This window comes from Cephus cinctus, unplaced genomic scaffold (assembly GCF_000341935.2).
Source record: "Cephus cinctus unplaced genomic scaffold, Ccin1 Ccin1_scaffold0318, whole genome shotgun sequence".
NCBI lineage: Eukaryota > Metazoa > Arthropoda > Insecta > Hymenoptera > Cephidae > Cephus > Cephus cinctus.
This window is the reverse complement of record NW_014333019.1, coordinates 238,755-265,642: the sequence shown is the minus strand read 5'-3', so window position 1 is coordinate 265,642 and position 26,888 is coordinate 238,755. Positions and strand designations below refer to the sequence as shown.

At 36.4% G+C, this 26,888-nt stretch overlaps 1 protein-coding gene across 3 annotated transcripts in view; it reads left to right on the top strand.

Moving 5' to 3' along the window:
• Positions 1-26,888, top strand: part of LOC107266524 (probable G-protein coupled receptor CG31760) — a 110,782-nt gene that overhangs the window by 49,766 nt on the left and 34,128 nt on the right. For all 3 annotated transcript variants that reach the window (XM_015737115.2, XM_015737116.2, XM_015737114.2), the window contains 2 exons: positions 20,371-20,494; positions 22,799-22,942. In XM_015737115.2, the coding sequence (XP_015592601.1) occupies positions 20,371-20,494; positions 22,799-22,942 (268 nt within the window). The remainder of the gene's footprint in view (positions 1-20,370; positions 20,495-22,798; positions 22,943-26,888) is intronic.

The window sequence follows — 26,888 nt, the reverse complement described above, 5'->3', positions numbered from 1 at the left end:
AGATTTAATGATCGTCGATAAGATACGAAAGTTGATGAAAGACGGATTCTAGAATTTGAAGGGTCAGACAAAGTTGAGAGTTCAAAACGAAAGAAAGTATTATTGTCATATAGAATCTTTAAACGTAAGAGCCTGATCGGAGATGGGGATGAACCTAAGGAGCTTAAAAAGTAGAGGCAAAGTTTCGACTCCGAAATATATATATATGAATCTAGGCTGCCATTTATTTTTGTGAATTTTTGAATTTCTATAAAAATGACTGTAAAAATGTTTATTTTCCTCTTTTTCATTCACCGAAACAAATATATGTTTGCAATATTTTCATGAGTGATGCATTGGTTCGCATTAGTCATCTAACCTGTCTAATTCACGAAACAGCTGACAAATGAAAAATGGTTTACATTATAGCATATGTGATGGATTAGCCTAACTTCGTCTAACATTTTGCTCATATTTCTTAAAGCTGCTTTTCCCTATCGACTTTAACCTCCGTTTTAATTTCGATATAGAACATATTCAACAATGCTCTCAAACCAGGTAGCTGATTTTCCAAACTGGTTTTCGTGCGTGTATTAAATATTAGGTGGACCGGAAAGTAATGTTGTTTCCGCGTATTTGAATTTAATATAAAAAAACGACATTACTTTCCGGTCCACCTAATATAAATTAAATGTTATCAAAAGTACCATGATTGCGTCAGTGATCACAGAAGAGTAAGTAGATGCCAATGTTACGTTTAACTGAATTTTTCGTTTCCTTTGGTATGTTTTATTCGTGTGCAGTCAAATTCCAAAAGTCCATCGACCCGTTTTCTGCAGAATTTATACAATAAAATAGCTATATTACTCGTAAACCGACTATAACACAGTGCAAAGCGTATACGTAATCCAAACGTTCGATTCTAATGTTTTTTTGTAAAAACCAAATTTATAAGCCAAAATTGTATCCCTAATATTTTCCTTTGAGTGACGATCGTTCGGTTATAGCGTCTCTATGTATACGGAAGTAAAGAATAAAGATCGCACGGATTACGTGTAAATAAAACTAAAAGTATAAAAAGTAGCGTTTCGCAATGGGTCGTAGATTGTCACATACAATATACAGTATATTGTATTATATGGTACCGATATATCCGAACTATACGAAAGACTTAAATATTATTTCGCGATAGACTGTTTCTAAGTCTATGTCAGAGATACAATTTATCCACGTAATGATGGCGATGATTAATTCTTCCAAGGTTACATCTTCTTGACAATAGACACAGAGATTTTTTTATCTCACCGCGAAGTCAAATAAAACAGAATTTTTTAAGAGTAGCAGAATGAGCGCGATAGCCTTGTCTATGGCATACTGTTATATCGCAATTAATCATCCCGCCATAGATTTCAAAACGTCACGCTCCTCCGTTTTGCCTTCGCGTACGGATTTAATAATTTACGGAACAGAGCGGAATAGACAGTCTTTATTTTCTCTCGTACAATCGTCTCTCTACTCCTGCTAGACTCACGTTACCTACATGATCTTATGGTAGTACTAAGAAGAAAAACTTATTGTAATGGAGCAAAGATTTTTTTTTGTAAGGGAAAGAGGGACGTGTTAGTCGATTGTTCAAAAGTATTAAAAATATTCAAAATTTGGGTACATAAAAAAAATTGAGTATTTTTAAGAAAGGACGTAGGTCAGGAAATTTTCAAAGTTTGACGATAATGGGATATCGAAAGATCTATGGTAAGGCATAACAATCCGCACAGTTGCTTTGGGTATTTTCCTTCCCTCATGCCGAATGATTCCCGAGTGGCTTTCTCAAGTACGGACCTTCCTCCAGGGAGCACCATCTGGAAATGATGGCAACCGTGAGGGAGGCTTGGAACCCCATCACATGGAGATTGAAATGTCATGGTGTGCGAGTGAAAATATCGTTTTAACTAAAGCATAGAAACAGCCGAAGAAACGACGGATGGAAGAGGATAGAGGGGAAAAAAAAAGAAGAAATTTGAACTAGTAACGAAATGTTAGGGAATCTCGCAAGGCAAAAGTTATATTCAATAAGAAGTTGGAGACAGTGAACTTTTACGACGTAATTTTCGTTGTAAACAATCGTGAAAATGAATTTCCTTCAAATACATTCCGTCTTGGATTTAGCCCTCTGATTTTACACGAGTGGGTCTTCGTTTTTGTGGGCAACGTTTTTTTTATGGCAATAATGAATCTCGGTGACGAGTTGCCGTGGAGTGAAATGTGAATTGTTGGATAAGGGAAGCTTTAAAAAAAAAATTGGAAAATTTGTATTATCAGCACGTGAACAATTTGTTATCAGCTACAGAGAATGGAGTATTGTACGTACTGTGACGTATGATGGTGACGGTGCTGGTATTGTTATTCAACCGGGAATGTCACGACAACGGGTTTTCTCGGTAAATTGTTTGCCGGTTTATTGTATCCCACTGTATTACGGACTCTAACAGCTGGTGTCACTACACCAGTTGTACCTGGCTGACGATCATTTTGAGATAAATGAAATTACGTACAGTACTGACTTTGTGAAAGTACACGAGTATGTAGTCAGATCGCTTCGATGGTAATTTTATTGAAGTTGGTACGACGTTGCAATATAGATCTTTTCATTTACTAGTATCACCCTCGAAATATCCGAGACATTTCATGAAATAGCACGGGCCTCGTTGATGTATTCAAGGAAAATATATTATCCTGTCTTAAAGTACATCCCTTGAGGGACCGGAGGGGGTGTCTGGTTAATCACACAGATCGATAATGCTTCTGCTATCTCACGATACCGTCCCGTGTCAAATTCCATTGTCACAGCTCGTCCAAGTAAAAAACTAAGCTCCAGGAGTTGTTTTCGGCGAGGGGGTGTCTTATAGTTAATTACACGAGTCAAGAATTCTTTCGTATCGTACAATACACTGAAGTATTTTTAAATTGATTTCTAACAAAAAATAATTATTCGCAACGGACTCATTTGAACTGAAATCGTCGTTGAAAGCAACAAGGAGACAGCGAACAATTTCAAGTACTTTAATTTCAATTTTGTCAGATCAAAGTGTGCAGCTTATACCGACAAGTAGGCTGTCAAGATGCTCAGAGACGGCAAAAGCTTCGGGGGAAAAAAAGTAATATTCATTTGTCGAAGCCACCAGTGCGTAAATAGAAAAAAAAATTATAGTGATTTCTGTGACCGCATGCATGAAGAATTTCTTTTGGATTCGTCGAACGTCTACAATTTATTCGACCATTTTCGTATCGCCGGAAATCGGGATGGTGAAAAGAAAAGGACTAGATCACAGTATCGCGAACACGATAGAATTTCTATGTCGGCTGAGCAAAAGCGTCTCATAAGCTTGGAATTAGAGTGATCTCGTGCCAAGGAGCATTTCAACAGCCTTGAAGGCAGCTGCACGCTTTCTCACACTTTTCTCTCGTGCAGCTGCACCATAACCTGTCTCCGGAAAGAACCAAAGATAGAAAAGCAGACAGAAGCATGGCGTGGGCACCAGTATTTGTCCATCCGATGCTTCTTTCAAGCTACCAATATGCCTGACAGCGTAGCTTAGAAATGTTGCATCCTTCTGACTTATGCTTCTAGATATGACGTGACTACTACATACATATACATCGCCATGTAATCCCACCATATTCTTGTGAGCCTTTGAGAATCGCATTTGGCCAAGTCTCTCTCGTTCGATAAGATGCCAACATTCCACGGTTTATTCTTCGAGGTAGCTCGGATGCATCTGAGATTGCATTGTCGTCGACAAAGTGCATTACGATAAATGCTCAGTCGCCCAACGTAATTCATAATTTAAGTGAGACTTTTCAGCGGGTCTTAAATATTCTTCGCGAAGATGGTCTTATTGCTTCTTTTTCTTGTTATCGCCTTACATAACTTCAACGTGACTACTAAAGCTGCTCACTTGGACAGTTCTGTTACGAAGATTTCTAATTGGAATAGAGTTGTACCATTTGCTAATTAACGTGACTATTTCGCACTGGACACTAATTACCTTGAAAATTATGCTTGTACCTAATTGACCGTGTAGTTTAAAGAGGCTGTCTAGGGTGACAGAGAGTGCGGGAGGGACGGAACGAGAGCACCTTTAAAGATACTATGATTCATAGATATTACTTGGAAAAATATAGAGAATACCGGAATTAACAATATGATTAATTTGTTCAGTTATAAAAAATGCATCCGGCGTATTTGATAAAATGTTAAAATCCAATGAGGGAATTTATAAAATCTTTATTTAAAAAATGATTAACTTTTTTTTTCGTATGCATATATGTTCTACGTATACGTAGAACTCTTATCCGCATATGCGGTTACTACTAAGGTAAAATGATCGAACTGAATTGAAAAAGTACGTTTAATTATAAAGAGCTCATTGATTACATTGATTCTCGATGATTTATTCCAACGTTAAATAGTCACGAGCCCGATAACAAAGATTCCCTTCCCGAGATTGTTCCCGTGACTCGTCAGATTTCACAAAAATTCACCGAGAGCCCGCGGGATGGTGCAAAACAGCCAGGACTTTATCTGCTGTCTATCCAGAACATTTGTCACGTAACCGTGAAATGGATGCGCGTCAGTTTTCGCCTGATGTGAACCCTTGACTGACATTGGACTATATATCCACCCATCACGTGGTAGATTTTTGGGGGTGTCCAGCGACGCTGATGCGAAAGGGTGAACACACACTGTTCATCCAAGGGGACGCGATGCGTCGGGAATGGGAAACAGCTGTTTGGACGTAACCCTCATGCTAGAATTCATTTCCATATCAAAAGCCACAGTTTCCGCCTCGGCATAAGTATTTCCAAAAACTAAGCTAAAATTTTCACATACTACCGCTTCAGCTGTTTGTCCGACTAGAAGCTTATCTTTACCCTTACCTTCCTTATCTCTGTCCCTGGCATATGATGCATTATAATCTCATGATAAATCATAAAACTATCGGTTACCGATTATATTTTCATTCGTTTAATTTAGTACGTCGACACTTCCGTAATCGAGTTTCTCCAAGTTTTTACATTGCTTCCGCTCCATTAGGACCTTCCGATGATGACAGCGCGCCAACCGAGTTAACTCGCGTTATGATGAATTGAGAAAAGGAGAGTTGTCCATTTTGGGGATACTATAATAATAAGTGGCCTATAGGCGTATGTATAGAGGTCCTTTCGAGTAATCGATCAAGTTGAAATTTCGTACGTGCAGCTTTACATCGTTTCATACATGTCTTTCCAGATATACGTTTTCATATATTGGATGTAGCCGTACAGGACTACACCGTGTATACGTTAGTGGTCTACCCAACTCAAACGAACTTGACATGTTTCGTAACTGTCGCGCTATCGGCTTTGACAGTATTTCTATAATGAAAAGCGACGGAGATAAAATTTTTAATGAAAAAGTACCTCGTATGAATTTTTATTTCGCGAATGAATCACGATTACATGAATGCAGAAGACAATCGATTTTGACGAAAAAACGTTATTAGCTCGTATTAAATAAAATTGCTCTATATGCCCTCGGTTGGGCTCGGTTACTTTAACTGCTCGTTTTTCCACGCACGCGAACGTGCTCAATTCGCAATGAAGACAATGACTATATTTCAGCGGTAGTCGTACGACAGTTTAAATACATTCGGTGTATACCTGTAGCTTGCTCATATATAGATATACAACGCACTACGTATTTCATCTCTCAACTCGATCCCGGTACGAACAGTCAGTTCAGCACTTGCTGCTCGATTGCGGTAGTCTACGCACGATCGTAATTTTACGACTTGTATAATATTATTCAGAACTATTGTATCACCTGAAGATGGTTTTACTGTAGGAATCGATAGATATCAAATGATACGTACCAGCTGGTAACAACTTTCAGCATAACTCTCGTTCTGTATTTTTTGTTATATCAGTTATTTCACGTACTCTGTGTGTCTGGATGTATATATATTTATTCAAACGTATCTCAACGACCTGAAAGTGGTTCTACCATAGAAGTCGAATAGATGGACTGACTTCAGTTGGTTGCAATAAGTCTGAATAGCTTCGTACGTTTTAAAAGCATAGATATTCCAGTAGAAATCTATTTTTACGAACCTAACCTAACTTTGCACAATAAGAGGTCGTCGTATCGGCTTTCAATGACGCAACGACGGCAGGAAAAGTAGTCTGAAAAGTAAAATGGCAGGTAGGTGGAAAAACGTGACCCCGTCGTTCTCCCTCCTCGCGATCAAGGATCCTTCTTGCCAGGACTCATCTCGGTACCTACCTACTCGACGTCATCAATAATACTTCGTAATTTTTCCTTCCTTCTCGCTCGTCCTTTTCGCGTTTCATTTCACGTCCGTCGCTTTCTCGGGGCTGTTTTCGCTTCCTGCCTCCCTCCCTTGCTACTCACTTTCTTACGGCGATCAATCGCCATTCAATATTTTTATTTCAACATCCGCAGGATCTTGCGACCCTGGGATCCTTAATCGTTCATTCGTACTTTTGACTATATACACGTGCATTTTCATACTTTCAACCCTCCTTCTATGTCCGGCACAATAGATAAGAACGAGCTCCTTCACCCTTAGCCTAATCTGTACCTATGAAGTCTCTAAAGGATGTCGTGCTTATAGAGGGAATGGCGAAAGGGAGAGAGTCGAGAGAGAAAAACAAATAAGAAAGAGAGAGTGAAGAGGCGCTGGGAAACACATTGGGACTTCTTTGATCCTTACCTCATGGCGTCACGCGAGTTTCCAATTTCATCTGATTTCTGAAAGTCAATGAGAAGTCATAGTGAAACTTTTTATCCTCCATTAATTCCACGAGGCGCGCTTCTACTCAGCTGCTCGAACCAAGCCTCCCAAAGGAGCTTCTGTTATTTGCAGAGAAAACTTCGCCTTCAGGGTAGTATGACGGGCTGTGCTCTGAACAAGGATTGACGACTTTAATCAATGACATGTATTAGGCTCGTATTGGGCTGAACTAATCAAGTTATTTAATGAATTGGATCCATCTTAGATCCTGGATCTTAGAATGCCCCAGATTTAGTCCCTCATTAAGCTGTGAATACAAAATGAATTAAGCTGTTAAGCAATTCTGTATTTTTTTTTTCAATCGTCCAATCTACGCTTTTTTTTGGTCTATCATTTCTCCCATGAATCATTAATTTTACTTCATTCCACGGGAGCTGGAACTTAAGAGGGGCGACTCTTTATCTATTAGCGCTGTACTGTCGCTACCCTTAGTCAGCTCAGCGTTCAGGACTGGACCTCGAGTGCACTCGGGTATACTTATTCGAATATTCGGTATACTACAAGAGGACTGTATAACATGGGGTCCTTGTACACTTCAATTTTTGCTTATTTATGATAATTCTTTGCTGACGATAAAAAAAGGGATGGATTCTGTTTGAGGGCTATGGACCCTACTTAAATGGTTTCTATGAGAGCTACAGATACATAGTTACTAAAGACTTTGTCACTCTATAGGCATATACATATGTACTATATGTATTTATATATATGTAAATATATATTTTTTATTAACAAAGTATATGACTTCGTGCATATTACAGTACAAGTTTTATATTCTAACGGATTACAGATATTGTTATTGGTAAATTCAAGAGACGTAGCGCTTTTTAGAAATTTCAAAGAAGGAGATTCTTATTCCTTCCGTCGAAGGTCGTCTCAATAATTCTTTTTCATTGAAGAAAACAACGTGGATTATATTTCGAAAGAAAATGTTCTTTCATGTTTTTCCGACAGTCAAACATCGTTTGCCGCTAAACATATTGCTTCGTAAAATCTTTCTCCACGTAGCGACAGAAAAAAATTCAGAATAAAAAGCCAAGCACTATACTTTTATTTTATTTCATTTTTAACTCAAAGAAAGGCATTATCCAGTCTCGGTCGAGTTGGCTTAAAAGTGAGAGAACTATTCTTCGGCGTGAGAGAAAAATCGAGTCGACGGTAGTGCAAGCATTCTTTTCGGCTTTTTAAATTCTCCACAGCCCTGCAGCCATCTTTTTTTTTATCCTTTCAGTTTTTTGGGACCGATATTCATACATGTGTATATAGTACCTATAGTACTATATTATACCATGTTACCTACATTACAATACATTTCTACTTACATTACATTTTAATCTGATATTGGATGAAAAAAAAAGAATTGAATTCCACCATAGATTCTAGTATAGATCCTATACCAGAAGTAAGGAATCGAAGATATGAAGAACTGAAAAGAAGATTCGCGATCACGTTTCGTCTGGAGTCACCGTCAATATTTCCATTACCGGCTCTCCTTTGTGACGAGCAACCTAGTTTTATCATCCGCTTTAATTTCCTCGTCGATATTAAGAGCGACACCCCGTCTATATACATAGAGATACATACTCCGGCAGATATTTCATTCAACGTCAAACCGCCGTATTGCATATACAACGATAAGATAATAATCCAGAATATTATTTACTCTCGAAGGATCGAAATCTTTTTTTCTTTTTCTTTTTAAGGATCATCGAAGTTCAAAATGACGTCTGCCTTTTAAGAGTTTTTTTATCTCGTTAGCTCTTTCTCTTTGTTACTATCCCTTTGTCTCGTTTAGCCACCACTGCCATACCGTATGGTTGATAATATAAAAGACGTTATATTTGCTTCCACTAGAATCAATTTTCCATCACGATGCTTCGAGTCCTTTGGCAATCGGAATGACCACTTCCGACTTTCTCTTTGTCTTTTTTATTGCTCCTACTATCACTTTCTCACTGTCGCACACTTTCCATCACTATTCTCTTTGCACAGTAATTTCTTTAGCTTACCTGTTTATGTATATGTATACCGACATCTCTTTGACGTTCTTATCCTTAAACTTCTATTTTACTCGTGTGGAAATTCTATTTCGTCTCTCTCGCTGTCTTTTTATCGCTTTACTATCTTAGCGAAGATTCGTCTTGCCATTGACTTCGTCGATGCGAAAACCTGTAGACGTAAAACCACACTTTAAAAGGGTTGACTTTTGTTACTTCAGCGTGTACGCGATCACAGCCAAAATCAATAGAATCGTTCCTGTTGTGGCTTTGGCTAGTAAACCACATATAAAGAGAATGAAACTGCGTTTAAAGTTCCTCTTTCACTTCTTGTCTCTCCTTATCCGGAGCGGAATCTTAAATGGAAGAGCTTCCTAGCTCGAAAGCTTTGGATTCGTAAGAGACAAGAGAAAATCTTTTGAAGCTAATGGGTACTGTTACACGGACTCGAAACTTAACCTTACGTCCTCTTCGCTTTGACAAACGGAATAGATGATTTAAGTTATATGTATAATACAACAATTGGACTCTTGTTCTACTTAATGTTCAAGTTTGCTTCACTCTTTGGTTTATATGACACTTTTTTCAAAATCAACTCGATTCTTATAGAGAAAATATCATAAAGCTCGTTTATAGATGTTTTAGTGTTAGAGCTGCTTGTGAAATATTGGATGAATCATGTTTTTGAAAAATTTGTCTCTGGTAGCATCTCCGACAGACTTTTTTTACGATAATAATGTATTAAAAGAATTTGTGAATTATCGGACTTGTCGAATTACAATTTAGGTATCAATGTTACTATTTATTCATTTATCATATATATTATTTATCTGCTCATATTCCACGATAGGCGTAGTCCAACTGAAACACTTGCAGTACAGTTTAACAATGAATTCTTACTTTTTTGAACACGCGTTAAATTCCGTTTTTGTATAGTATGACTCGTTAAAAGGTCCAACCGCTTAAAATGGCTTAAAATGGCCAGCTGGAAAGATTTAATGGCGCTGTAATAACTTTAGGAGCAGTATAGGCTTTGTAAATAGTGTAAAGTCAGTTAAAAAATATTTGCTTTCACTCCCGTTGAAGAAAAACGCGCTCTACTTTTCTTCATTTATCCTTTTATCGCCAAGTTTTCGTAAACTGCTTGAACTGATAATTTTTAATTGGAATTGATAATTCTAAGGCTTGGAACATACTTACGTTAAATCAGAACCATTTTCAAGGTTAGGATAATTCGGTATGTTTCTTGCACGTTCTTCGTTCTTCTGTTAAAGTTTCGTATTTAATTAAAAACGTTTCCTTGTCGCTCTCAAATTTCCATAATTTTACAATAAAACGCTGATGGCGCGCAAACAGAAAGAACGGCTGAATCGTGCACTTAATTCTACGGACGACTCAATATGTATTCGTGTATACGAATTAATCTTTCCAGTATTGGAATTTCGTGGCATTATCTCGGAAACTATTATTAATTTCTCAATATGATTTTAAACAAAAAAATCTTTCAAGTAGACTAAGTCTATTTGTTTATTGTTATAATTTTTAACCCTGAATATATGTATAGACATACACTACTGACCATATGTATACACTTGGTATTGAGTATTTAATGTATATGTATTGAAACTTTTGACATGTAGTGTACATTAAATGGGGTCTGAATTAATTTATTGCAATTGGTAATATGAAGTAATATTTCTGGTTGCTGAAAAATTTCTTGATAATCATATAGAGTAATCAATTATTACCGTGTATCTACGCTTTTGAAATTGACTTTAATGAACGACAATGTTTATAATCACTGGTTTAACATTATGGTACGTACAGCCTGGTAAATAATATCTGAGGTGGATATTTATATACATATATATCTATCACTAGGAGTTGCGATTAAATTTCTTTATCAGACATATATACATATTATATTTGCACAAAATTCAATTTAAATTTTAAATACCAATTAACCAGGATTTCGCTAATTATTAATTACTTATCCTTAATCTAAACTCGAGTCCATGAATCAACTGACTTGTCGACCCATGTCGGATAATTAGATCCATGGGATTTAGTTTTCATTAAACAAATTTTATTACTAATCAGATGATTAACAATAATTCAACTAATTGAATCAATCTTACAGAAGCGTGTATCTAATATCTCGTATTAGATATTTATTTGATTAGTCATCTTGGTTAGGTTCGTGATCTTCGAATCGAGGTAGACTTCAATTATGGCAGTGACTGTTCTATCGGAGTAAAGAGCATCTATTTAATTCGATTAGCATCGGAATAACCACTGGCATTAAGTGCGTAATATAAGTTACATTAATCTTGACGTAACTTAGATTATACATCGTTTTGCCAAAGATTTATGTAAATTACATTGCCGGTCGTAGAGAGCATTCACTAGGTCATGATTACATAGTAATTTGGTTGGTTAAATATGTAATTTGTCATTTGTGTAAATAGGATATTTTTTCGTAATTATGCTTTTTTTTTACAAAACTTCAGAATGTATTAAGAAATACGTTACAGGGAGGTTATTGAAAAATGTTTAATCTATCTTAATTTTTTTTTAAATTTTCCTGACATTCCGAATAATCGATAACTTCTATTAATAACCCGAAACTAGGCTCGTGAGGTGTCCGAGATACCTGAACTCCATGTTTTTTAAACGAAGAACAAAATCGCGCGATCATTTTCGGGTTAATTTTCAATACTTCGGCATGTAAAAATAAAATATTCCATAGACAAATAGCTTATACGAATGGAAAGTAGTTTTTAATAAAAATGCAGGCGACCGAGTATCATGGCATGCTTTTTAATTTTCATATACAATCGTGATTCTCGGAATAAATTGATATAAATAAAATTCACGATACCATATGAATGTTCCTTTGATAAGAAAAATATTAAATCGTCTTCTTTTTCGGTGCTCTAATGAACACGCAAGAACCAAGGGCGATAGTTCGCTTTGTATCACATATTTAGATAGATATTTACACCTTTGAAACCAGAATTTTATGTACTCAGTTCTATTTTAGTGGTATCAAAGTTCTACTATTATAGAAAAATAGGTTGCAGTTGGAAGTAATGTTGGTACCAAAAGTTGAAGCCGTATACGGTGCATTTGAGTCTAAAAAGTGGTACGACGTGTATTACGTTCGTAAAAGAACAGGCGTATATAACATATTGTAATCAGAAACGAAAAACAGCGTAAAATTCATGATAAATGACGATACTTTTTCACTCTTACGTACAGTAGGTTAGCTTAAACTTCCGTCCTGCCAAAAACTTCTTGTACATCGCTTGAAAAATTTAACTGTAAAACAGTTCAGTTTGAGACCCGTGTAGGAGTCCCTTAATTCAGTCGGTGTAGCTCGCGTCATTTCTAGCTTCTCATTCTCACTGCTGCGTAATCCTACAGGCTGAGTCGTGTTGCGCGGGGGAAATGCTCATAGGGCGAGCGACGTGTTAACCTGGCGCAAACAGCGGTTCAATGTTTATGACTTTTTAATTGGGAGCCCTCGGGTAATTTAGCCACGATCTTACGTAATATATTGAGTGTTTGAACAGCCGTGCTGAGGTGGAGATACGTCGTTGGAATTAGCCAGTGGAAACTGTTTAGTTGGTATTCGCAAGACAGACTGCTGGCAGAGATAGCGCTTTAATCCGATTGTCCAATTAAACTCCTCGCTTCGCCCTGGTACACGTATAATACAGTATATAGCAGAGCGCGCTATAGTACCTGCACTTTCAAGCTTTTTCGTGCTCCAATTCACTGTACGCCGGCGTCCATTACTTGTAAAATCTAATTATTTTCGCGGAACAGACAGCCACCTGATCATCTTTCATCTCGTGCTTGCGGTATACAAGTGATTCGGTATTTGTAACGGTCAGTTTTAACACAGCAAATTTTATATATACAGGGTGTTGAAAAATTATTGGTTCAATGTTTTAATTGTTCATTGTTTTATTGAAAAGTAGAGGACAGATGTCTGAGACGGTATACTCTTTGCCGTGTTATTCGGTATGCAATCTCATGCGTCTTTCCCCTAATTTCCTGCATCCAGCTTTCTCTAATTCCAAACTGCGATCTTCGACACTCTTTTTCTTCGTGTTTTGAACCACTTGCTGTATCACGGACGAAACTGCATCGCAGTACATTCTATTTTTTGCTTCGCAATTATAACGTTCCAATTTTTTAATTTAGACTTAGTGCTTCGAAGTGCAATTGAACTTTTTTTTTTAAATTATACAATTAACTTGCCTGACGTAAGCGGCGAAACAGCAATTTTTTGGTTTTTGGTGCATAGAATGTAATTTACTAAAATTCATATGCAGTACTAAAATTCTCCAAGGGGAAGGGACAGTACTAGATTCTGATTGGTTGGTTTCTTTACACTTACGTCTTACTTCGTTTCGTTATTTTGTGTATGAAGGACTTAAATCTGTATCTATTTGTTCACACCGCTTCTGTCTTCTGTCTCCTGTCTCGCACGTATCGGTCTAGTAGCAATAAAATACTTTGGAGAATATTTTCTTACAGAATTGGACTCATATATCAGAACGGGTAGGTTCGTTGTGCAGATAGAAGCGCTATGCAATATTAATATACTATATCACGTTGATCGATTCGGCTAAAACTGCAACGAGAGATATACCTGCAAACAAATATATAATCATACATTTGAATAATGTGCAAATTCTCTGTATATTTATCTAATTAAGGCAATATGGTTTTCTGTAATAATTTAATTTACTCCGAATGATAAATAATATCTCTCTACATAGCGTTTTTAATATTTTCATCTTCGCTCGGATCAGCGAACCTTGACCGATTCTCATAAAAAAAATTTTCTGCTCTTAGATACCGGAGACTACTCTTGAGATACCGTTCACTCGCCAAGTCCATTAATGGACACCCTGTATTCTTAGCTTGATAAAAGCGTCTGCATATGTTCAAGACATAGTCGGTAAACGAGAAAATATATCTTTCTATATATTCTTTATATCCAATATATATTTGCATGACGTATGAACCTTTACACGTAATATATTTTCATAAAATTTAAAGTATCCTCCAGTAACCAATTTCATGGAGATGAAAATGTCTTGAAGAAAGCATACGGATGTATCATTGGGTATTTTATCGACGTATCGAAGAAATGTGAACAGAAATGTTACAAGCATCTTATTACATCCGTGTGATAATAAAAACGAAGCAAATCGTACAAGAGCCACGCATGTCAAACAGCATGTAGAATATCTTCGAATAAAGATGTCAAGAGAATACTGTAGGTCTATAACTATGTAGGGTATCGATATATACTATACTATATGTACATAGAGTGTCGAAAAGCCATTTGAATACAACGATATTTTATAAAACACATTCAAGAATTTCATACGATTCCTATTTATCAATAACGTCCAATTGAACTCTATTATTACCGTACAGCGTGGTGCTTGCTACTCTCCTACATAATTTCATCCCAGATTCAACGCGTTTTCCACCACGTAGTCGAGTACTCAGATTTATCGCTGACACTCGACGCTTAGATTCTCACGGAATTGTTTCACTGAATTCAAGTATCACTCGCTCTCCCCCCTCCCTCTCTCTCTCTCTCTTTCTCTCTCTAAGAATGCTTCTAAGGAAGTTGCTTCAAAATTAATTTAGTTTAATATGCAAAGTACAAGAGATACTTGATTAGAATTTAGAATACCTTCTTCTGTGTTTCCCATGTGATTCATAACAATTATACTCGTAATCAAATAAGGTTCTTAACTTTTGATTACAACCTTTATTTTGCTCCATCGTGGCCCATGAATGGCACGTTAAAGAAATACGAGCAGAAATGTTAAAGGGATGTATTTACTACGGGTTTAATACAACATATTATACATACAGAAATACACGTTAACGGAGTATCGCTGAAAAGTAGAAGATACGAATTCAGCTTGTACTTAAGTCCTTTATTATTAGCCTAGTTTGGTATTAGCTAAAAAAGCCAACAGCAGAATATGCAAATGGACGGTGTTGGGCGAAAACATAAAATATCCATTAAGAAAATAGCTGCAGGTTCTCATCTTGTTTAAATAATTAATATAGAGATAACCTGTTACCCGAGAGTGAAATTCTCTGTAGCGGACCGCGTACCGCGCGATAATTCGCACAACTTGAAAAATCGATAAGCGATCGGTAGCTTAACAGCGATAAGTGCTGCTTCAGTGTTAAAAGTGAATATCGACTATACTAATATACACGTGGGATAGACACTCGTAAAATCGATAGGAAAATGGATTCTCGAATGCACTGGCTGCACGAACTTCTTCATTTAATTGAATAGTGTATATAGTGCAAGTTTGGTAACTTAACTATAGCACCGGTCTGCACGTTAACTTCCTCTATCTACTACCTTTAACCATTGAGCGTGAAGGGTGTATAAGGAAACTTGGTACACACTTGGTTAAGATGTAGCCCTTGAAAATTTGGCATAGTGGATATGTCCCTTTCGTTGCAATGAATGCTTTAATGAATTTGCAAATAAACGAGGACCCGTTCATTTAGTCTTAACAAAGTCAATTCGGTTAGGGGTTGCTCGAAGCTTTGATTAAAGATCTTTTTCATTTTTGCAAACTGATACTAGAACTCTCGTTTAGACACTTCTGTGTAATTCAAGATGGCCTACCCGAGTTCATTCGATGGCTTGATCGATCGAGCCACTTAACATTTCAAATTTCCCGCACTTACTATTAGTCACTTCTGAGCCGAGCAAAAGTTCGTTTGGCTGCTTTAGACTTTACGTCGAGCATCTATGACGACTTTATCTAGTGTACGTACTGGACTTGAGTTGTAATTTATTTTTTGTAATGGAAATGCAGAAAATTGTATGGCATAAAAAAATCTATTTATTTTCTTACGTGCTATCAAATTTTCTTTTCTTTTGATTTATTCACGGTATACAATTTTTATATTATACTTTTTTCCGTTTGCAACGATCCTCTGTGCTTTGCTTCTTTAAAGCTATCGGATATGTATTTTCGTGCTTTGAAATTTTATTCAGGAAATTTTCCATTCGGTATATTTGCCACTGGATCCTGATAAAAAATATTATAAGTATGATAGCGTCCCGAGATCGCGAGGGTCTGTGGATTGCTTTGATGATTTTCCGACGTGTGGGATGAAGGATAAACTTGTTTATATCGCTGTAAGTATGAACATGTGGAATGAATGTATGGTACATACGAGGTTATTTCATATGGTATTTCGATCGCTGACTTTTTACGCTACATTGTTCAATGAGATATTGGCAAACCTGTCACAAAATGGTCAATTTCGAAAATTTAGTATCTTGAATTGTACGAGGGGACCCGGCTGACAGGTTTACAATCGCGAATGAAATGGCCACCAGAACCACTAACCAGGGCGCAGTGACGAACATCTGATTTATGGCCAACCAATTTCAATGCAACATGGTACTTTTGGAATTTGTCCATATAGTGTTCATATATTGGGAAGAAAATATTAGCCTTTTTTTTTTGGTTCATTAAAGTTTTAAGTGACTCTCATATTTTGTACGTCAAAACAGTGAATCTCGAGTTTTGCAGTTTTGGATCTAAAAGATTATACAGCATTAAAAGAAGATATGCATATCGTTCTATAATATATTTACGTGTAAGTGTAATTAATTAAAATCCCTTTTGTGTTTGCAACGAAGCATCTTTTTCATATCCTTTTTTTTTACGCAACCACTGCATTTTATATAGCTATACTAAAAATATGCTGATAGGCACATGACTTACGTCATATTCAGCTTTTCTTTGACGTATCCAAAAATAGTTGAACGTTTCGTCTTTGTCCGATTATCCCTTTTTTTTTATATAACAGATTATTGATATGTCGAGGAGGAATATGTTTGCTGCGTGATCAGCAGCGAAGAGGATTTCAAAGGTGAAGATATAAGGGGCCGTTAACCCTTGTGAGAACCGTAAAATTCAAAGAACTTCGAAGGGTACAAATCTCAATGAAACGAGGATCAAAGGAAATTTAAGATAGCCAAAGTTTCATTGTGGGGTGTCACAAATTTATTCGGATTCCATTTTTTTCATTCTGATTGTTTCCGGGATTTTCGAGAGAATTTTATAACGCGCTTCCTTAGGCATTGTTCGCCAGATTTTGCCACATGGAAAATTGGCAGGTAACAAAATTCTAAAATTACGATACTGCCGGATTGTATATCGTCCCACGTAGAAAAAAAAGTACCTATACGGTTTGTATACAGTTTACATAAGAAATCAATAATCTATACTTCACCAAACGATATTCGACTCTTTTTATCGTAAGTCAATGTTTAATCTTAAAAAATAAATTGCACAGTACGTTTGTTTCCATTGTATCTTTTTTTTCCGTCGTATCTTGGTTAACAGAGAAAATATATTTATCAATGCGTATAACTTTCTGTAGAGATTTCAACGTGCAAATAAATTCGAAGCTTGGAATAGATCGAATGCCTGTAGTACCGTATAGTACTACAGGCATTCAGTACAGGATATACAGAGATATGTATATGAGTATAAGCAAATTCGAATTAAAGTACAATGTTTTACTACAGAAAGCGACAAGTTTACAAGGGAAATGGCTTTGGAAGATACAAACTTTTCTTATACATCCGTAACTGCTAATCTTAACATGCAGAGTATACTTGTTCTCACTTATAGCAGAACTGGCATTATTCTTCGTGCCAATCAACTATGCACGTCACTCCAAAGCATTCACAGTTTTCCAGCAACCAGTTGCTCTACAACGAATCCTATTACTGCTTATTGATTTTCATGGGGGAGATCATTCCCACAGAACAACTCAGTACACTTTCGTTTACTGCTGCTGCGGAAGTGACAGTTGCTCTGAGATTAAATGATACTTTTCAACTCTACGATATTAATAATCCCAGTTATCGATACGGAGGTCGCTTCAATATTGAAGTTATTAAATTCAATTTTTATTACGTTAAATTTTTAGACGTTGATAGCGACATCACAAATCGTTATCTTATATCAACACAATTTGATATTGAACTGAGGGTGACGAGGGTCGTTGAGTGAACGATAAATCCGTCTTCTTTCCAGCACTCGAACAGTAATGACGACGGGAACGAAGGAATTGCAGCTCACAATCATTGGCGGAAATTTTACGAAAGGCTACTAGTTCGGATACAAAGGATCGAACGTCGGTTGATGCGCTTAGAAAATTTGTAATTTTAATTATTTATTATATAAGAGTGAAAGGCAAGGAGAGAGAAAGAGAAAGAGAACGTGTGCAATTTGAAGCCGAAATTTATCATAGCTTGTTCAGATATATTTCCGTTAGTCAGACGCTCGTTTATACCATGTTGCACGGTTGTTAAATATTTTATATGTGTATATCGAATATGCTGTTAAATAACGTAGTTTAAATTTGAGCGATAAACAATGGAGGCTGAAGGGTCGTGATGAAAAATATAAAGCCAATATAAAAATTATTTGGAAGCTGAAACGAGGCCTCGGGCATAAATGTATACTATAAGCTATATAGCTGCCTGTTAAAACAAAGGTACGAAATGCCAAAAAAATGTTATATTCAAGCAAATAATATTTTTTATCCTAACTATATGTATTATCGTGTCTTTGTTGAGTTAAATGATTTGTTAATTTTTAATAAATCTGGTAGCCATAGATTGTAAAAGGTACAATATTTTTACAATGTACGTAGAACAAAAAATCTATAATCGATAATTGTTCGATACAACGTTTATCGTGTCCTACTCAAGATATTCCTGTATTACGAAATTTGAAGTACGTTTCATAATCCATCGGTAAAGAGTGCATGGAATGTATATATACATATAGATATACACATATCCCACAGTTCACCTGATTTGTGCCGTTCTCCATTCAATGGGAAACCACGAGTAGAATTCAGATCCAGGGGGATAATATTCTCGCCATTCTATCTCAAGAGTATTCGTCTGCCACGCTGGGCATTTTCACGCTCGAGTATTTTGTGAAATCCGAGAAAAATTGAATGTGCGCAGGCTATCCTGTTACGTATACTTATGTTCAGAACCCGTGAAAAAAATCATTCATTGACAGGATAATACCAGGTTCGCGATAACGTATAATAAAGAATCGATATGGCAGTAACATATAACGTAATATGAAACATTCAGTCGAATGTACATATGGTGTTGAAAAATATTTTTTAATAATTAAAAAAACTACATAGTATACAGTTAAATTGGAGCTTTTTACAAAATAGTGAGTATAATTGTCTTGACGTATGATCCTTCACACATGGGGGACGAGAAGGTCGTTTGGGAAAGGGGAGACTCATAATCGAAGCACAGGAGATGCAATGAAATAATTATAGAAACTGGACACATGAGCGTTGAAGTGGATGATATTACATATAGATAATATCTGCGATTATAAAAAATAATTTGAATTTGCCAAAAAATTTTTTAATTATGATAAATACACATAGAAAGAGTAGTTTTTATAATTTAAACAAGTTTTCACAATTAAGCGAACTTTTCAAACATGTTTTTTAATTTTTGGATAACTCGTTCTATCCCAGGAGTCACATTTTCCTTTACTCGACCCCTCTCCCCTCCCCTTCCTACTTATTATATAATAACAAGCCTGCACTGACATCTTTAATATGTACATAGTATACTTACAAGTTTAGCAAGTAGTTTCGCAAAGCGCATCTCTTCTTATTGTCACTTTACTACCAGCGTGTAAGCCGTGCAATTAGTGTAGTGGACGAGGGTGGAAGATGGGGCGAGATACTGTCACATCGTACTTGTTATTCTAGGTACATTGATGCCACAAGAGGTTATGACGTTAAAATTTTAAAGTTTGGACTTATTTTCATAGCTGAGCTATAGTACGTGTAAGCATATATTATAGCATATACGTACTATACGTATATACATGGTTAAGCATTAAAAACAAAGTGAACGCACTCTGAAGATGCATTATAATTCTAGTTGGAAAGAAGTCTGGAATTTTTTGGACCTTATTTTATTGTCGCAAACCTTAGTGGGAAAAAAATTGGGACGACGTTAAAGAAAGACCGGAAGGTGGTAGGGAAACTCGCTCAGGTAAATTTTTAAAATCCAACCTGCCTTACTTTCGGCGAAACTACCCCTGTTCGTTTCCAGATGGAATGTTTATAAAAAATTTCGTTGGTCGCGGAAATAACTTTGAGTCGCAAGGCTGGCCACTTTGGTCCTTCTTGCCGACTCGCCCCGTAGGACGAAGTTTTTTCAGTTGGTAACTATTTCTTGCGTCACTCTATGCTTGGTGCTTGCCATTCAAATGTCCAAAGGATTTCGGATAGATACATTCGGCTGATACCTAAATAGTTGTATGATATATGTGTCTTAATAATTAATTAACTTACCAATTTTCAACGAATGAATGAATTTTAGGTAGGACCTTGTGAGACGAATTTTACTACGGGTATAAATGTGTCCAATATATTTTTCTCTGTTACAGAGGGACCAGTGGGATCGATATCGATCTTCGTAGAGTCGACATAGATCAGTGTCCTATCAGGCCAAATTCCTCCCAGCTGAATATTTTCGCAGCGAGCGACAAATGCAAGAAGCGAACAACCAAGGTGAGTTAAATTGATTTTCTCGCATGAGCAGATGCGAAGTGGCTGAAACTCAATTTCTGATTCTAACAGCGATATACCTTATATTTTGGAATTTTTTAAATTTCTCTCCCTGCTTCAAGAACGGATCCATCCCAAAGCTTCTTTTGTAACGTACATAGGAATCGGAAACCGGCGTTGAACCTAGTTACACCGTGGTAGAGAAAACTAACCCTCATGCCGAAAAGTCTAGATTTAACCGGGTTAGCGAGAGCAGCCCTTTAATAGCCAATAACTCAGGAGCGAATCATTACAATGCTACTTTATTGGATAGCGATGCCGAAGCTCCTCCGCATTTTCTCTACCGAAGACGAATCGTTTGTCGGTGGAATTCGATTTTACGCGGATAACGGAACGATGGTTTTTCGCGCGTTATTACGCGCAGAAAATGATATCCAATAAATACTCGATGTGTGCTCGAATGTACCGTGCGAAACTTTAACGTTCGATCGGTTCCAACTGCACGAAATTTCACGAATGAATTTCTCTTTCGGGATTCATTCGCCCGATATCTTTTACGAATCTACGGTATCCACATATTTCGCTCGAGGCACAATCTTCTTGAGATTTTGGAAATTGCAAACACACACATATATGTATAGGTATACGTAATAACATTCCCAGGAGGCTGTGACGAAATTGTGTCAATGGAGTAACATATACGTACCAGTTGAAACTGTACGGTTTTACCAAGTTCTACACCCCAAGGTATAGTTCCGTCTACCCACTCTACCCCCTACGCTCCTCCCCTATTAATAAACCAGCTGTTGTAAATCCACATCGGTCCTAACCATTGACCCATATTTCCACTCGTTGCTTTCCGCGTTGCATACTCGCGTGACGTATGGAAATTGTCTAATATTCATGCATGAGCATTAGTTTTCGTTGATTGATTTTTATTGACTTATTCACAACGTGGAAAAATCTTGTACAATTCGCGATAACCTTACGGTTGATTGAGTTCAGTTTGTAGTTCAATTTCTCCATGTATAAATAATTATGATTTTGCTAATTTTACGTCACGGTTTATACATTTGAGTATGATTGCAAGGGTTAAAAAGAATATAGGGAAAAGATAAGGTTGAGGCAAAGTTGAACCGAAAGTTTTGGATGAAAACGAATGGCAGTTGTTTCTTTTGATAAAAAGCATTGAGACTAATTCAAGGAAACAGCCGAAACTACTCAAGTACACGAGGACCAAGTCCCATCATCACTCTCGTAAAAATACTCCCCAAGTAATACAGATTTCATCTGAGCATGACAATGATTAAGCGATGAGATTTCTTTCAAGAGTCATACAGCCTCTCTTGTAGCATTACTTTTTTTTTCTTGTTTATCCCGTCACAGTTTCAAAAGAGATGAGTTGTCTTTCAATTTTTTCTACGAACGATTTATTCGTCAGCCAAAAGTGTCCGAGTTATCGCACGATGACGAACGCCCTTTTGAAATTCCTTCGAGTCATAAGAAATTTGACAAATCGAATAAGATGATGGTTTTTCTCGTTTCACTCGGTATATCTTCGAGTTCCGTTTAAAAAGCACGCTCGATTATTCTTCCCGGGAAATCAGATTGATGAGATTTATCGGTCGCGTTCGTTTCTTTTCTTTAATAAAAAAAAAGAAGGAAAAAAAGGGGGAAAAGAACGAAGAGGATACATACTAGAGGACAAAGAATGGCTGCGAGGAAGCAGCCACGTAAACGTGTTATGCAAACGAAGAAGACTTTTCATTCCGTGCTACGTTCACTCTCTCGCCGCACTATCTCGGGTTGTTACTACTTAGGAATTTATACGTTTGCTGTTGAGATAGAGACGAGGAAAGTCTCTGACGCCGAGTGAACCTTCTATAAATCATGTAACAAGTGGCTGCTGGTACTTTGTTCATGGTTTCAGGAGGCGAATGCATCGCGCTATAAATAACGTTTAATTCTAATCAGCAAGTCTACAAAGGAGAAGACATCTTGGTGTTACTAGAGCATTGCTCGAACCACATCTCTAGATGTATTATACATACATATGTATACTGTATCATACGAATGCATATATTATTTGCTTTGATATACTGAATACAATAGTAATTGCACCTACGGCGTTATATAGGTAAAACTAGTATCAGAAATATAACACCTTGGATGTGGAATAATGTTAATATATGGAGGGTTGAAAATTTTCATTGAGTACACATAATTCTTAATTAATTTATATTTAAGTAATCATTCTTTTCTAGCTGTGAATTGCTATATTTACTGTTATGAACTTTTTGTTTTCAGTGCGTCGCCATTTCAGGACTTGGATTTCGACGTGGTAGTTATCGTTGTGAGTGCAAACTTGGATTTTACTATCCCAAGACAAAGTCTACTACGCGCTATTATAATGGGACCGTCATCGAAGAGGAATATGAGAAGCTCATGCTGGTGAGTTTCATTACCATGTATCTTTCCTAACGTTAAATTCGAATCGTTGAAAATTTTATCTCCCTTGATTGATTTTAGATTGAATATTCTTGAAAATTTTTAAGAAATCATCCGTGGGAAATATCATTGGAATTTTAAATTTTCCTCGTTACTCGTATGTCTGCTCGTATTATCATTTCTTTCACATGAAAACGGATACGCTTCAAGTGATATTACGTTTACTTACTCGCGATGTCTGCGTATTAACAACCAAGACTCGTTTAAGGAGTGAAGATTTATTTTTGAAAATTCATTAAATATTTTCATTAAAAATATATGTACCGTATCTGAAAAATATTTTTGTTTCGAAGTCAATCCATATGAAGAGCTCGTTAGATATCGAGAAAAACCAATGATATCCACTGTATCGTTAGTGCTGTTAAGTGGCTGCAGATACAATCATTAGTTGTGATAAATTTCTTGAGCTGTTTTAAGACGTGCTAAAAAGAACGTGAGATTCATGGCAATCTCTGCTGTTAGTTTTTATTAGACACACTAAATTTATAGGAGAGCGTCTGCATGGAAATAATTAGAAGACAGGATATTTAATAAAATTACTGATATTATGATGTGATCTAGATTTTTTTTTCAAGTTATTTGTTTTTTGGAAATATTCAAAACAGTAGCGAACGTAGTAGAGTGTGTATGGTAGGTTTTAACGTCACGTGAAAGTTATTTTTTACGCGTGTTTCGAGGATCCTTTTTTGTTTTCTTGACGGTTTTGTGTACAATACGAAGTACCACAGACTTGTCGCCAACAATTGCTGGCCATTGGATTATGTCATTGACTTACTCGTTCAATGGCAGGAGGCCAAGCTGTGCTTTTCATTCGTATTTCCGTAAATTAAAAAAGTTTGTCTTGACCTCCCTTAGAGCCGATATAAAGGGTTCCTTGTTAGCGACGATGCTAGCGTTTTAATCAAAGCGATATTAAAACGCTGCAAAAGTTCTTCCTCGGAAAAGAGTTTTACGAACCCCTTTTGAAGTCTAAGCTGTACTGCAAGCACATTTTTATTTCTGAGAGCTTTTCTGACAAAGATACAAAGCAAGTACATCTTTATTTCTGAGCATTTCGTCTTTTTTTTCGTACATAGGTATTGAATGGACAATATATACATATATAGTTTGAGCTTTTACGTAATTAATTTATAATTTTCTTCTGGCAATACAAAAAACAAACGTGTACAATAAGACGATTAACATTTTTTTGACGAACGACAATAAAAAGGCACTGCACCAATAAAGATTCTGAGACTCGCCTAACTAATTGTTCTTCTAGGGATCGTATGCTAATTACGTATGTCACTTGAAGCGTGAAGAAAGTACTTAAAATAATTAACGGTGCCACTAGAATTTTGACCCTATAACAAGAATCTTAGCGACAGGACGATCTTAGTCAATTTTTCAAGCCAACAAATCTTTTTGCAAAATTCAATTTTCCAAAAGACTTTAACGAAAGTTTACTGTCTTCCTATTCAACTAAAGCACTCGTTCATTACGTTATACGATAGGTTTTTCTTTCTCTCGTATTCAGCAACGGTGCAATAATTTCTGAAAATGCTTAATCTCTGGCTTTTCTCGAATTTATTGAGAATTCATGAGGTGCTGATATACGGCACATTGGTAACAATTCTCCCCTTCTCTCCGAGAGAGCGCTTGTTGTCAGTACCGGTTGCAAAGACTGCAGGCGTTCACTGACAATTTATTCCACGCTATCAATTACCTTGAACAGTCTGCGGGATTCTCTTGGGCGTACCGCAAACGCCAGCGTTGGTACATCCACACGTTAATTTGATTGCTATCTCGGCGATTTTGCAAAGTGCTCGTTTGGTATTAAAATCGCTTCGCGAAGCGGCCACCATAGCAGTATTGGAAACCAAGATCACAATGCGTAAGGGAGTTAAAAATGTTCATATCAGTATATACGAGTGACTGAGAACACTCTATAAACGTCTTATCATTTGATAGCGATCTTGTAGTCCACATGCAAAATTTCTCCCGTTATAACTCGTTACTCATAATAATCCTGGGAATGATGTTTCACAAACATCCCTTAAATGTCTGGTAAACGCAGAAAGGATTTACAAAAAGTCAGAAGTCTTGTTCTCCTCGGTGGAAATACTCCTGTCAAATCACAACCTTCTTAGGCTTCTTACGCAAACATAATAATTTTATACGACTTATACTACCCCTTTGTCCCTATTGTCGCTGGAGGCAGTCGATTTTGCTTCAGTTCGCAATCCTTAGAAAGTCCCACGAGTACTTCCATCGATGTACGAAAATTATATACTGAAGTAAAAAAGTAATAGACATTTCAGTAAAAAAACTATACGAATGTATACTTTGTAAAAAGAATTTATGCAAAACCACGTGTAGCTTATTCAAAAAGACCGTTGGTTTTGATCTGTCAAATTAAAAAATACATTAAAATCGTGAACCGACTACACGTGCTTTTAGTTACGCGAATTAATTAGTACGAGCTTGTTCTCTACAAAATTTTTTCGACCATGTTTACCATGAGAGTGGAAATGAAGTATTTTACCAGGTTAAATATGAAGGAGTCATTCGAAGCTTTCGAAGGATCATTTTAATTCAATGAGATTCCATAGAATTGAATTGACTTTATACAAGTGGACGTTCAAATTCAAAACTTACGTAATTTTAAATTCTACGTTTGCTTCTAGCTTGGTGTGTACAAGAATTATTTTTTAATCGTACTACTGATTAATGTTGTCACCTATAGCTATAGGGTAGTTTTTTATACGAACGTATGGGACAAACAATACGTTCATTTTCTGTTGCACCTGCAATGCATAATAATGGTCTACGATGCGATTCCTTAAAATGTTAAGGTTATTATGAAATAACTACCTGCAGGATTGTCGTGCTTTCACAATGGTATTTATTGAAAGTGAAATTACGTGATTTAAATACATGAATTATTCGGTGGACCTTACCGGTAAGCGTCTGCGGCTTTCAGTTTGCAAAATTAATTATACTTGTCGGTGAACCGAATTCCCTACATTGTTAATCATTCCACCGTTGGTGAAGGATGGATTATATTATATCGATGCTCAAATGTATATAAATGTAATCCAGCTCGAAATCGTATCGCCAGTATTCAACTCTTATAAAAATCTTTTGTTTGATATTTTTTGTTATGTTATTTCTCTTTCACCCTGTATAAGCATTTTAATAATTTAGAAAATTTCACAGCAATTTTCTGACTGACGACAGTGTTTCTGCACTTTTCTACTATTTTTAGCGGAACTTGCGTGAAAACACTGCGAAAACTCCTCAAGTTGAAAAACGTTTTTTTTCTTTGTCTTTTTAGTGTAAAACTAAAGGTGAATGATGATCCAGCTGAGCTTCATTAACGATTTGCACATATAATCTATAATTAAAATTTACGGTTGAATCCCGGGTCAGTGCTGTACATATACCATATTCATGTCCTTCGGCGGTATGATAGCATTGCGGAAAATGTCTCGTCGGGTTCTGGTTTGGCACAAGATTCTCTTTACGACTGTAGTATGCGTATCATCCTCGTAATATTGAATATTATAGGAAAATAGTCCTTCTTTACTTCCCTACTTAATTATAATGAAATAATGTGACGACACAATATGCCGCGACACATTTGATGAAAAACAGTTAATTGACAGGCTTGATTATAATTAAATGAATTTATATTATAATCAACAAACAGATATATACAGGGTGTCTCACCGAAAGTGCACACCTGAATTATCTCGGTTACTAATGAAGATACGAGAAAAAGTTTCAGACAAAAGTTGTATGGTATCAAGGAGGTCGATTTTTCATCCAAATGATTTTTTTTATATTCATTTGATTTCGAGGTACAATACGTTACATGTTTTTTTTTTTTTTTTTTTTTTAATGGAAC